At 38.5% G+C, this 13,317-nt stretch overlaps 2 protein-coding genes across 2 annotated transcripts; one reads left to right on the top strand and one right to left on the bottom strand.

Moving 5' to 3' along the window:
* Window positions 1–3,636: 3,636 nt before the first annotated feature.
* nup88 (nucleoporin 88) lies at window positions 3,637–7,101 on the bottom strand. The gene is made up of 2 exons (XM_023351971.1): window positions 5,126–7,101; window positions 3,637–4,383 (listed from the first exon to the last, which is right to left on the bottom strand). The coding sequence occupies exons 1-2, from the start codon at window positions 6,773–6,775 to the stop codon at window positions 3,868–3,870; spliced, it is 2,166 nt and encodes a 721-aa protein (XP_023207739.1). The 5' UTR covers window positions 6,776–7,101; the 3' UTR covers window positions 3,637–3,867.
* A 1,049-nt stretch (window positions 7,102–8,150) lies between these two features.
* psmd8 (proteasome 26S subunit, non-ATPase 8) lies at window positions 8,151–12,795 on the top strand. The gene is made up of 7 exons (XM_005796845.3): window positions 8,151–8,286; window positions 9,086–9,158; window positions 9,249–9,351; window positions 9,453–9,618; window positions 10,659–10,759; window positions 11,982–12,093; window positions 12,280–12,795. The coding sequence occupies exons 1-7, from the start codon at window positions 8,182–8,184 to the stop codon at window positions 12,415–12,417; spliced, it is 798 nt and encodes a 265-aa protein (XP_005796902.1). The 5' UTR covers window positions 8,151–8,181; the 3' UTR covers window positions 12,418–12,795.
* The last annotated feature ends 522 nt before the right edge of the window (window positions 12,796–13,317 follow it).

Here is a 13,317-nt window from a genome sequence, read left to right as displayed (position 1 = left end):
TACATTATTCCAATTATTACCTTCACATTCTAACTAGTAAGAATAATAATTGAAGATATTAATATTCAGCTGCATTTTGACGAGTTCATTTTCAAGATGTCATTTGAAGGGTCTCATCTATAATTACAATTTAAGATATCTCAAATGTGAATATGACTGGTCAAAGTTACATTTTACACACCTGAATTAAGAATTGTGCGTAAGTGACTGAGATGTCCAAACAGATGCCTGCAGAATTTTACACACATTTAAGATTTCTTTAATTAGAATCGAACTAAAGGTGAGATATCTTAAATTTACTTTATGACTATTCATAATTTTATAGTTGGTTTCTTAAATATATATGTTTCAGACAGTCAGCAATTAATTCCAAATATCTTGAATTAAAGCTTCTATACAAAGTAATGGTGAATCCGACAACATTTATATTTGTCTGTAATCTCAAGTTGGTATTTTGTCTGGTCAAAATCTAATTAGAGATATCTTAATTTATTATGTTTATAGTCATAAAACAATTTCAGATATCTATATTGTAAGTATGCTGTAAAACCTAATCTAGTGCAAATATATTAGTACAGTTGAAATAAGACAAAACTAACTTACAGGTGACTTTTTAGAAAGTTAAATGAGCTTGTTTTAAGTAATTAATTCCTCAATAATGATTGTTTTATTATCAGAGTTTTTATAAGACATTTTTCCTGTATTATAAGTATAATATTTATTTAAAACAAGCTCCTATATCTTGCTGAAGATTTACTTTTAAGCTAATTTTGGCTTATACCAACTGTACTAAGAGATTTGCGCAAGAAACTGGAGCAAAAATACTTGGTAACAATTGTGTTTTTGCAGTGTGTGAAGAGACCGATTTTATGTTATGACAGCTTGCCATAACGTGAGGCCTTTACCTCCCTCTCCCATACTGCATTAGTTCAACCTCATCTCAGCTAAGTTTTTCTCTAATGCTCTTACATTAATGACTGGCCGTCTTGTTTTTTTGTTTTGTTTTTTGGGGGGTTAAACTTTGTAACTATGAGCAACCAGACGAGAATCCCGCGGTAAACCACGAGGATTTCCGAGGTTTCCTAATGACGCTCCACTCCTGCGTGGAAACAAGCTCAAATGAGAAACAGAGGCAACCCTGCGCTTTCCTCCGTTTGCTCTCTGGCTTACAGTGACTCACATGTGAAGAATGTGGTGGGCCGGTCCTGAGAGTTATTAATATCTCCTTTCCTAGGGTCCGCTAACTCCCACTGTACCTTTATGAAAGATTTCCCTATTTGAAGGGTCTGAGTGGAAGAACGCCACACCATCCACTGTGTGTTTTGAGAAGGAAAGTCTGAGCTAATGTGCAAAACAAGATAAAATCCAGCTGAAACGAACCTTATATGGCCACAAACTCCGCTTATTTGTGTATTTTAAGCTTGCTAAGAAATCAGAGTGCAGGAAAATCCCCGGGGCAGTTCGAACAATGCCTGCCTGAAAAGAGTCATAAATCACTTAAAATGCTTTATGCCCAAATCAGCAACAGAGGGAGAAACAGGCAGGTTGCAGCAGATGACCCCCACAGCAGAGCTTACTCAACAAAACCGGGGTCTCCGCTTGTACGTCACGCAGCAGCGGACATGCGGGGAATTCCTCAAAGCTGCTGTGGAAACATCTTCTGCGGGGAAGGAGCGACATCTGGTGGAGGAAGGTTTTCCTTTTCATTCATTTCAACGAGTTTTCACCAGGAAATAAGTCAAAGTCAGATCAGGGGGGTCCAAAGTGCGGGTCCAGGGCCATTTGCGGCCACATGATTGACTGTGTGTGGCCCTTGACTTCAGGATAACAAAAGAAATTTAGGCAAAATTATCACAAACAAGTAAAATAGTCTTAAAATAGAAAATATTGGCTTAAACACAAAGGATTCTCTTTTTGCATTTTCTCCAAGAACCAGAGACTTTCACTCAAAAGCCAACTTTGCTTCACCCAAATCTGCTTTTAATGAATTCAAAGAAAAAGTGTCGTAAGTCCTGATTTTAGTCATTAGATTTGATTAAACTTTTATTTTATTTCTTTTTTGATTGATGCTTAGATACTTAGCAAACATTTTTTTAATAAGGCAAACCTGCAGAACCCTTTTTAAGTTTTGGATCTAGAATAATTTACACATCCTATTCCAGTAACTTTGTTTAATTTACACACTGCATGTTAACCCTCTATGGCATGGCGTTGCCCTCAGGCAACAAACCACATAGCTGTACCTCACATTGCTCCTTTATTTTATTTTTTGGGGGGCATGATTTTTGACATTTTTGTCCAAAAAATAGTTCTTTTATGAATATAGTTTTTGTTTGATTTGTATTTCATTTCTCATAATCAGTGTAGACAATCTTGGTGTTCTAGACCAATGTTACCCTGAGGCAACAAACCCAAATCTGGTTCCAGGAGGTGTCAGAGTCCGATTTTATGATTGACATGTAATTAGGGACCACCAAGCTCCCAAAGAATGCAGGAAAATATTTCTTCCCCACAAAAATAAAAAGTCATGCCATAGAGGGTTAAGTTTAGTTTATAATTTAAAAAACTTTTATTTTGACCCTTGAGTCCTTTTGGCCCATTTGACAAAAGTTTGGATTCCACTGTGTTAGATATTAAATTCTGTAGATATGCTAATAATTTAGTAAGCGATTACTCTTTGAATTTTTTCTGCACTTTAAAGCTGCAGTATATAACTTTTATTTATTTTTGCATATCTGTTAAAACTGTAACCATGTTGTGGCAGTTTAATATGAGCCGAGTTCGGTAGTAACTAGTTACATTTACTTGAGTAATAATTTTACTTGGAGAAGTATTTTTACTTCAGTAACTTTATTATGAAGTGTTGCTACTTTTACTCGCGTACTTCTGGATTCACTGAATTGTCAATCAACCTTATGTACGTGCTGCTAAATGTGTTAATGGTGGAGAAACAACTTACAGTTACAGGAAAACGGTTTATCCGATCATTGGCTATGCTAACTAGCCTTAGCATTCATGACAGGCTCTGCTGTTAGAAAGACGTAGCGTATTTGAGGTGATTAACAGCGCGAGGCTCATCTTAGCTAGTTAGCACCAGAAGGCAGAGGAGCTCCATTTTTTTCACAGATTATCTGTCCCATAAATTGTCACAACATGGTGAGTTTTAACAAATATGTATAAACATATTTTGCATATGTTACATACTGCAACTTTAGGATTCAAGGATTTTTAAAAATTGTAATACTAACTCACATTTGCTTGTGGTACAAAATTTGGAATCTGATTTCAGATTAAGAAGTCTAATATATAAAGTACTTTATACTATATATATTTACAGGATTTCCCTCAGAGTATTATAAGCCTGGTGGGCCACCAGGCTTTACTTGCCTCCCACCAGGCTAATTGACATTTTTCTTAAATTATTTTAAACGATTAAATTTATTTATTCAACTTCTAATTTTCTTTGTTTTCATTCCATAATTTTCTGTCAACTTCACATGTTTTAACACAGAAACAGTGAACTACCCCAGCACCTTACCAGAAGGGTAAGGGTGCTGGAAATCCTGTATATGTTTATATAAACAGTCAAACCAGAAGTGGTTTATACATTTCAGCAAGAACAGAAGAAAACTGTTAGAAAGTTTGTTTCGTTTATTCTAAAAGTTAACAAATCACATCAAAAATAGTAATATTAATGTATTTACATGTCTTTTTCTGCTCTTAGTTACTGAAATGAACAAAGATGGCACACATAGTAATTAGAAAATATGTAGTTGTGGGGAAAATGGTTGTAATTTTCTGGCATAGCTTTTCAACAATTGACAGAAACGTCAGTGAAACCAAAACATTGAAACATTCTGGGAGCGTTTAGAAGCTGAAATGATTTTTGATGTCTTTGATTTGCTTCATCATGTCTCCGATCTGCTGTCCCTGCTCCCTCAGAACGTCCTGGACCACCTTCTTCTGCTGCGCGTTGAGCGGGACGGCCGTCTTGGACGCGGACATCTCCTTGTCCACCTGCGTCTTCTGGTACTCCAGCTTGGTGTTGACCTGCCGGATGCAGTTGTCCAGGTGTTTGAGCTTGTCATTGACGCTCTGCAGCTCCTTCCTCATGTCCTTCTCACTGTTGGACAGGACGGGCAGCTGGCTCTGCAGGTTGCACAGAACCTTCTTCACCCGATTCATCAGCGCCTCCTGACGATACTTTGCGTCTTCGTATTTGTCCGCCAATCTCTCCGCCGCTTCCGTCAGACTCTTCCTCTCCTCCCGGCAGGACGCCAGCTCCTCCACCTGCTTGACCTTCTGACCCGTCAGGAGCTTCACCCTCCTCTCCATCTCCTCGCGTGCCATGTCCTGCTTCATGATGTATTCCTCGCGGAACACCTGCATGACAGAATCAATGGTTAACCATTGGATAAATCTGAAAGGGCATAATGAGAATCATCCTTTTAAGACACTATCTGCGCTTACATTAAACGTGTAACCCCAAATTTATTTCTGCAGAATAAGTGCATGTATTTCAATACTTGGACCTAAATATCACATAATATTGATGAATTATTACATTTTATGTTGGTTATGTTACTCATTTTTTATTAAAAAATGCATGCAGTAGAGAACCCTTTAAAGACTATATGTACAAGATATTTTAGTTATATTTATTTAATGTATTTTACCGATTTCCTCTTTTACATGTTTGAGATTTTAATTTTATGTCTTGATGCAAAATTTTTATTTTTTCAACATTTGCCCACATTTGTGATGGGAGTTACTGAAATACACACACACACACACACACACACACATATATATATAAAATTAAATCAATCATGCGACTATTTTCGTGGCTTATGCCAGTGGTAACATCCGGCTGTTGTTCACGTGACTCCAATGACGCAGTTTTGCTAAATAACTATTTAAATATGGCTGAAAAACCACCTCAAACTAGCGCAAAAACGTCTGTACGGAAAAACAAGATTTTTTTTTTTTTTTGCGAAATTGACGTGTTTCCATTAACCAAATTTATTTTCTAATTTCCATTTGCGTAGTTTTATAGTTAATGGAAATGCAGCTATTGGTGGACGGATGCTAGCTGCCATTAAGAACCAAAGAAGAAGAAAAAGACCTGCGTGGCTCTGCTGAGGAGCTGCAGACACTCCGCCGGCGGTGAGGACGCCTCCTTGTCACCAGCTTTCAGCACCATGGGGTTGTTGGAGCTCCGCGCCAGGATGCTACGGATGTGCTGCTCGAAGGAGTCGCTGGCCAGGCCGCGGAGGGGCGAGCTGGCGGAACCGGGACCCGGATCGGAGCAAAGCAGCGGTGGAGAGGGAGGGCGAATGGAGCTGAGAAGGGGCAACATGATGCACTCATAGCTGGAGGTGATGCAGATCATGGTGGCTCCCAGAGAGAGGTCAGACACGATGAGGAAGCCGCGGACAGGAGCCGAGCGCCGGCTGGGCAGGGGCCGGGTGCAGAGGATGTGCTCCACGATGCAGCGCTTCTCCGCGGCCAGCTCCTGCAGGCTGTCCTTGTCCTCTTCGTTGGACTGGAGGAACTTCTGCAGCTTGTTGAGCCAGATGAGCCCCACGCTGTGCACCCCGGCCTCGTGGGTGCAGTGGTACCGCTGCGGACACAGCGGGTCCCGGTGCAGCTTGATGGGGCAGGTGAAGTCAAACTCCTGCGGCTCGTCCTCCTCCGCTGCCACTCTGAGTGTGAGCTCCAGCTCCACGCATTCAAACACGTAGAGAGCCGGAACCGCCTCCGAGCCTCGGATCCACTCCTCCTCCTCTTCACACTCCAGCACCACGCAGTGATACAGCATCCCCGTTTCCGTGGCGATCACCAGGATGCTGGGGACGCATGGCAGGCACAAGACTGCGCATGCGTCGTAGCCGTAGTTGTCCTCCGCGGCGGGATACATGGGCAGTGGTCCGGCCGGTTTGCTCACGCTGAGGCCGGTTGCATAGCTGGTGTAACTCACGTAGGTTTCCCCGTTTTCATAGAGGATGTAGAGGGGATAATAAACCGGTTGGTTTTTGGAGCACTGCGCCGCCAGCTGCCGCGGAGGACCGGAAGCCGAACCGAAGTCGAAGGCGACTGCTATTTCTCCCAGAGACGCGGCGTAGGAGCGAACCGGCGGGTGGAGGCTGCTGGTTTCATCCTCCGACTGCGACACGGGCAGCACTTTAGCCGGCGTGTGCGGCGACTTCAGCGCGTAGAATCGGATGGTGTTGTCGGATGTGAGCAGAACCAGGTGGGGCTCGTCGGTTTCGCTCGGGTACCAAGCCGCCTGTCGCAGCTTCACTGACGGGGAGCTGGTGAAGTAGCGCTCCGCCACCGGGATGGTCTTGCAGTTGATCTTTTCCCGGCCGCCCTCGAACTCGGACCGCTTCCCCCACCGCTGAGGGAGCTCCAAAACCGAAACCCCTCTCTGGCCGACCAGCGCGACGAGGTGCTGCGTGGGGCTCAGCAGCAGCTGGCACACCTGGAACAGAGGCGGGTTGATGCACTGGAGCGTCTGGTACTTCCCGCTGCTTTCGGACTCCTCGGAGTTCAACTGCCGCAGGTTGGTGGTGTAAAACACGCCTTCAGAGTCGTCCCACAGGAAAAAGTCTCCACCCAGACAAAACGTCAGGTTCTTGGCCGTTTCCTTCTCATTTCTCTCGGACTCCGGGTCCAGCCTTTCTCGTATCTTCTTGAAAATAGTGTGATTTGGTAAATCATTCAGCCACCGATCTGCTCCGAACGCCGCCATCTTGATCAACTGGCCGAACATTCGTCATCAGCGTCTTCTTCGTGTTTAACAAGGCTTAGCAGCCATGTTTGTAGGGCATTACAGCCACCTGCCGGCAGAGGTTTGTACTACAAGAAATCAAGCTGACATCCAGTTTCCTCGAAAATCTCACAATAAAAATATGAAGAACTAAACTGTGTGACTTGTTAATAGTTCTGCCATGTAACCCATTATCACTGGAAATTACATTTACATATTTTGCCATGATGCAACTTAAACACATCATATTTTAATTATACATTAGGATTGTCAAAAAAATATTAAAAATCCGACACTAATTACTGTTACTGTGTGACAATGATCAAAACCCCATGTCATTTCAGAGGCAAGACCACAGAACTAGAAGTATTACATGAAAATATGTATGTGTGTAACCTTTATTTCATCAGGTATGTCATTGAGAATAGAAATCTTTTTTTTTTTCAATCAAGACCTGGTTGATATCCCTCTGCAGAGCTGCAAATATGACAACAGCACAACGAAATAGAGTGTTGGCCATAAATGCATGCAAAAAGATAGATACAGTAAAACAGTTGTAACTGTATTTACATCTCACAAAAATAGTGTGTCTACACAATAGATGTTTGTGACTTTGACCCCCTTTGTTATATTATATTATATTATTTTATATTATATTATGTTATGTTATATTATATCCTACTCACATTTTTCGGCATTAAAACATAGTGACGAATGTCTACTTTAAGGAACTATTGCTATCATTGCTACAGGTCTTAATGTTTTCTGTCAAACTCTTCTGGAGTTCAGACATGTCACACCTTCTCCGATTCCTTGAATGTATTTCTTTGTTGTGCTCTGTTTCTATCTGTGTGTCAGCATTCTGCTTTTACTGGTTCTACTGTCTACAAAGGTCTTCTGTAAACTTTAATCAATTTTAGCAATTCATATATCAAAATGTTCTGCTTGTTCTTTGTGCTTTTTTTTGGCTATGTTTTACTTTTCAACTTTTTCAACTATTTTAGGATTTATATTAATTTCTGCTTCTGCTAATTCATGCTACTTCTTTTGCTATGTTTTTTTTTCCAACTATTTCAGGTTTTATACAAATTTCTGCTTTTGCTGATTTCTGCTATTTCTTTTGCTACGTTTTAGTTTCCAGCTTTTTCAAATATTTCAGGTTCTTATGCTTTTTTTCCCCCTGCTTTTTCTTGCATTTTCTTCAGCAATCATTCTGCAAATATACATTCTCACGGCTGTTTCGCCAGAAGCAGCACATTTTTTGTATTATATTATATTGGTTCCCTTCCCAATATGGCGGACTGTTTTAACGTTCCGGGCTGATAGGAACCCATCAGTTGCATGCTGCCCTTGGCAACGCCTCCTAACGTATGACAGTGGCCCGGTGTCGTACATTTTGCAGACTCACCATGGCGTTGAAAGAGACAGCGGGGCTGTATGAGACTCTGAAAGCCGAGTGGAACAAGAAAAACCCGAACCTGAATAAATGTGGGGACCTTCTGAGCAAGTTGAAGGTGACAAATCTGTCTGGTTTATTTCTTTGTTTTTGTTTGAGTAAAATCGGAATTTATTTCAACATTGTGAAGCTGGAGCGCTATTAGCTAACATAGCTAGCATGCTAACGGTCTAGCGTAGCTTAGCAGAGGAAATGTTTTGCAGTTATTATGATTATCTACATTTGATTCTAGTCTTATCTACTTTTGTAATAACTTTTATTGGTATTTTTACCCTAAGGCATTTAAAAAGCCAATTACAACTCGATAAACAAATGTATAATGTGTTCTTTGAGGAGCTTCGGTATTAAAAACAATCGGATCTGCTTAAATATGGAATAATTGTTCGTATATTTAAAAGAAGATGTATATTTTTCTACTTGTACAGATAATTTAAATGCTAAATTACACAAAGATAAACAATGAAAGCGTTTATACATGCATGGAGCTTTTTACTATAAAAGCTCAACACTAATATAAATTAATGTACCTTTTGATTAAATCTGGGATTATAATAAAAAAAAATCTGATTGTTGGAGTTATTTTGCAGGCATTTTTAAAATGATTTTGTTATTATTACTTGCCAGTTGTCTGTTTACTTTTTGAATCGATTGTTTAATTTAGTCCCTTGGGTTCATTTTGTGCTATTTTTCTTATACTTTTTAATTCTTTGATTTTTAAAATTAGGTTTTAGTTAAGGAAAAGATTACACCTACTATAATAACATAGTAACCGTCCACTCAGTCAGTTGAAATATAATTTGTTTGGACAAAAACTGAAGTAAACAATCTTTTGCTTATCTTTTTTTTTTTTTTTGCAGGTTTCCCTGCTGGAGCTGAACTTTTTACCTACCAGTGGCTCTGCGATCACCAAGCAGCAGCTCATTTTAGCTCGTAAGTAAACAGAATCGGGTTGCGCTCCAGCTGTCAGGGATGACATTATAATGAAATATTAGTTTTAATCAGAACTGACTCGTGTTTCAGGGGATGTCCTTGAGATCGGAGCCCTGTGGAGCATCCTGAAGAAAGACATCCCGTCTTTTGAGCGATACATGGCTCAGCTAAAGTGTTACTACTTTGACTACAAGTAATGTCCCATGTTTTGTCTTTTACATTCTTGTGAGAATTTATTCTGAACACTTGAGTTTCTATTGTAAGATGTTTTGTTTGTTTGTTGTCGTGTTTTAGGGATGAACTTCCTGCAGCCGCCTACATGCACCAGTTGCTTGGACTCAACCTGCTCTTCCTGCTCTCTCAGAACCGAGTGTCTGAGTTTCACACAGAGCTGGAGAGGCTCAGCGCTCGAGACATTCAGACCAACATTTACATCAAACATCCCGTCTCCCTAGAACAGGTGCAGTCATTGATTCCTGGAAGCAGCAGGAAGATAGAATACCAAATTTACTTTTATCTATTATAGATTTGAATTTCATTTTTATTTAATTTGTTCTGACAAAATGGAATAACTTTTTTATTTTTTTATTTTATTGAAAAAAGAACAGTTTTGAATTTTTTATTTACCAAAAGAACAGCTAAATGTTTTATTTTATTTACAAAAATGTTTTTAATTATTTTAGCTTTCATTTACAAAATGAACAGTTTTTCTTTTTTTCTTTTAACTAAACTCATTTTATTTTAACAATCAATATTTATTTCTCTTTTTTATCTAAACAATTTATTTTTAAAAGTACAGTTTGTCTTTTAAATAAAGAACATTGTTTTGTTTTTAAATAACAGTTATATGACTTTTTTATTTATTTAAATAAAAATAATAGTTTTACTTGTTTTTATTTTAATAATATATTTTTTAAATAATTTTGTTATTTAAAAAAAGATTTCTTTCACATTTTTACTTTTATTTAAAGAGAAAAATTGCAGTTTTTATTTCATTGTAAAACAATATAAAGTGTGTAACATCCCCGACTAAAACACATTTAAATGTGATCTTTTATCCTGATGCGTTTTAAAACGTCTCAGATATTCTTAATGTTGAACACAGCAGGCCAAATAAAAATAAAATCTGTTTGCAACTTTTTATCAGCTGGTTGTTCTTAAACTTAATCCAGATTTATCAGGTTAGGTAAAGCTGCTACAGACTGTAACTTAATCGACTTTCCTCTTCATACTGTGACACAGAAGGTTTGGTTCATGTCCTGTTTTATTCCTCCTCTCAATAAAATGGATTTGCACATTTTCATGTATAATCAGGTAAAAATGTAAAAGATTTAAAGATAAACTTCCACACAGACGAGCTCTGTGTGTGAAAACAGCTTCAGGATCTAATGCCTGTTGTTGGTGGATGTGTTGTTTCTAAAATGTTGTTCTCTCCAACACCGTGTCCACAACGACCCAACCTGATATGAATAATTAATCCTTCCTCTCTTGTCATCTCAGTACCTGATGGAGGGAAGCTACAACAAGGTTTTCCTCGCCAAAGGAAACATCCCAGCTGAGAGTTACAACTTTTTCATAGATATTCTGCTGGACACCATCCGGTAAGAATCAGATGAACCCTAAAATTTGGTGGCTTCCTCCATCTCTTATTTCATTCTTAATGGCTAGATCTGACTGTTCTTCACTCAGTAACAACTTCCACACTGAAAACTGTTGTCAGCAGCGTTCATGGGTGGTGCAGTCACCGATTGGAAAAGGTCAGGGGTTAAAGGTCAGGGCAAATAGAGCTGAAAACGATCTTCCTCTGGTCAGCAGCTGATTTATATATTATATTTTATTTCTATTTCATCACAATGAGACAAAAGAACAAGATTCTCTATAGACGACACTGCAAAAACAAACTACTGCAAAGTATATTTCTTCAGTTTCTAGTGCAAATATCTCATTACACTTAAAATAAAACAAAACTAACTTTTCAGCAACATATAGGAGCTTTTTTTAAGTAGGTAACTCCTTAATATTGATAAAAAATGCTAGTTGGTTGGTAGATTATTTCACGTCTTCAAGCCATTTTTTCTCATGTTATAATTTAAATAATCTGCTGGTGGTTCTAATACTTTTCTTTCTACATTTTTTAAATAACATTTTAACAGTAAATGGATGGATATTTCATTCCCCAATTTAAGAAAAATCATGCTTCTGCAGTTTTATAAGTTGCATTGGAAAATATTTTCTTGACTCCATTTGTGGCAGAAACATAACTCACTTTCATTAGACCACTTAAGCTTTTTTATACAATACTAGAAGAATAAATAAGAAAATTTACATTTTATTGCCTAAAATGCAACAATATAACATTCCCTTAGTGAGCGCTTTATATTTTTGTAATAAAAAATTAATCAGCAGCTAAATATTACTCCTAACATGAACATATGAAAAGTTTAACACATCAATACAGTGTCGGGCTGATTTATTGATTATTTCTTTGAATTAATCGACTGATAATTGGATTGCAAAAGATGTTTAATAGGAGCTTTTTACAGAATCTTAACCAGGTGAAACTGAAACTGTGCCACTTGAGGAGCTCTGCCTAGAAAATATTTACAGACAAAGAAGATTTTTTATCTTTTAAATGTGAAATGTGTGTATTTTTCATACAGGTTTTGTTTTAATTACGGCTCTGATTGTGTTGTCAGCAAATGGCTTTTTTTGAGTCTGTACTCCAATTAATAATGAATCATTTACTAAATTGGCTGACAATTACTTAAATAATCGATTAATCGCTTCAGCCCTGTTGAGATTAATGTATTTATTCTCTTGCAGTGATGAGATTGCGGGTTGCATAGAAAAGGCCTACGAACAGATCCAGTTCAGTGAAGCAACCAGAGTTCTTTTCTTCAACTCTCCCAAAAAGATGACGGACTACGCCAAGAAGGTATAACAAACATTTTACGTTACGGAAAAACCTTCGTTTGATCCTCATTTAAAACGTCACATTAATAAGGACAGAAAGTTCACAGTGTGTTTTCACGCACTGTGAACTTTGAACAGCTAAGTTTTTGCACATGAATTAGAGAACGACCCGATGACCTGATGAGGTTTCTGTCCCGTTTGTCCTCAGAGAGGCTGGACTCAGAACCGGGACGGCTACTACACCTTCACCAGCCAGCAGCAGCGGACGGAGGAGGTGGCCATCCCCTCCAAAGAGCTGGCGGAGCAGGTCATCTTATACGCGCGACACCTGGAAATGATTGTGTAATCCGCCCCCGGGAACACTCAGCCATGCAGAGACAAACACGCCGCCGCGCCAGGAAGCATCAGACCGCTTCAAACTCCGGCGCCGCAGTTCCCTCAGAGCGGACCTGCAGGTCCCTCTGTCCGTCTCTACAGACCAAACTGAGTTTAATCTGGATTATTTTCAACATTTACCTTGGACTTTTTTGTTTTTTAAGCTTGATTAAACGCATAGAGCTTTTTATTTTCTTCTTTACTTTCAGAAATGTAAATTTTTTTTGTGCCCACAACTGAAAGAAACGCCATTAAAAATTGTTTTCTAACCAGTGATGTCACTTCCTCCCCGGACGGTTTATATTATAACAAAATTATTTGTTTGCAATAAACTGTTCCAAAAATAATCCTTTACGTATCTATGAATTTATTTAGCTCTATTGCTTTATCATTTCTAGCTTGATTTTCTCAATTTTCTTTTGAAAAGAAATTGAACTTATTGAACTCAGAAAAGTTCCTGCAGGAGATTCACTAAATGTTTTTAACAAATTATAAGCAGAAGGTGCAAATTTAGTGTTTCATTTTCACATTTTAAGTTTTACTTTATCTCGACCATATTCACATCCACAATTCAAATATTATGATATATATTTAGAAAACCATTTGTTTGAGAGGTAGGCAGAAGAATGAACTTATTTAATCCTACCTCCTTTCTTTTCTATATCTATATGTATATAGATATACATGTATATCTATATACATATATATCTACAGTATATAGATATAATTTTTTTCACAGCAGAGAGATAAAGGACAGACGTCAGTTCTTTAAAACAAACAAACAAACCATCTTCACAGTGGTGGAGTCAGTTTCACTCCATTTCTACCATCAACATTGATTCTTCCACCAAATAACCACCTAAAGGGGCGG

Source organism: Xiphophorus maculatus, chromosome 18 (assembly GCF_002775205.1).
Source record: "Xiphophorus maculatus strain JP 163 A chromosome 18, X_maculatus-5.0-male, whole genome shotgun sequence".
Classification (NCBI taxonomy): Eukaryota; Metazoa; Chordata; class Actinopteri; order Cyprinodontiformes; family Poeciliidae; genus Xiphophorus; species Xiphophorus maculatus.
Note: the sequence above shows the minus strand (reverse complement) of the source record. Positions and strands in the feature narration are given on the sequence as shown.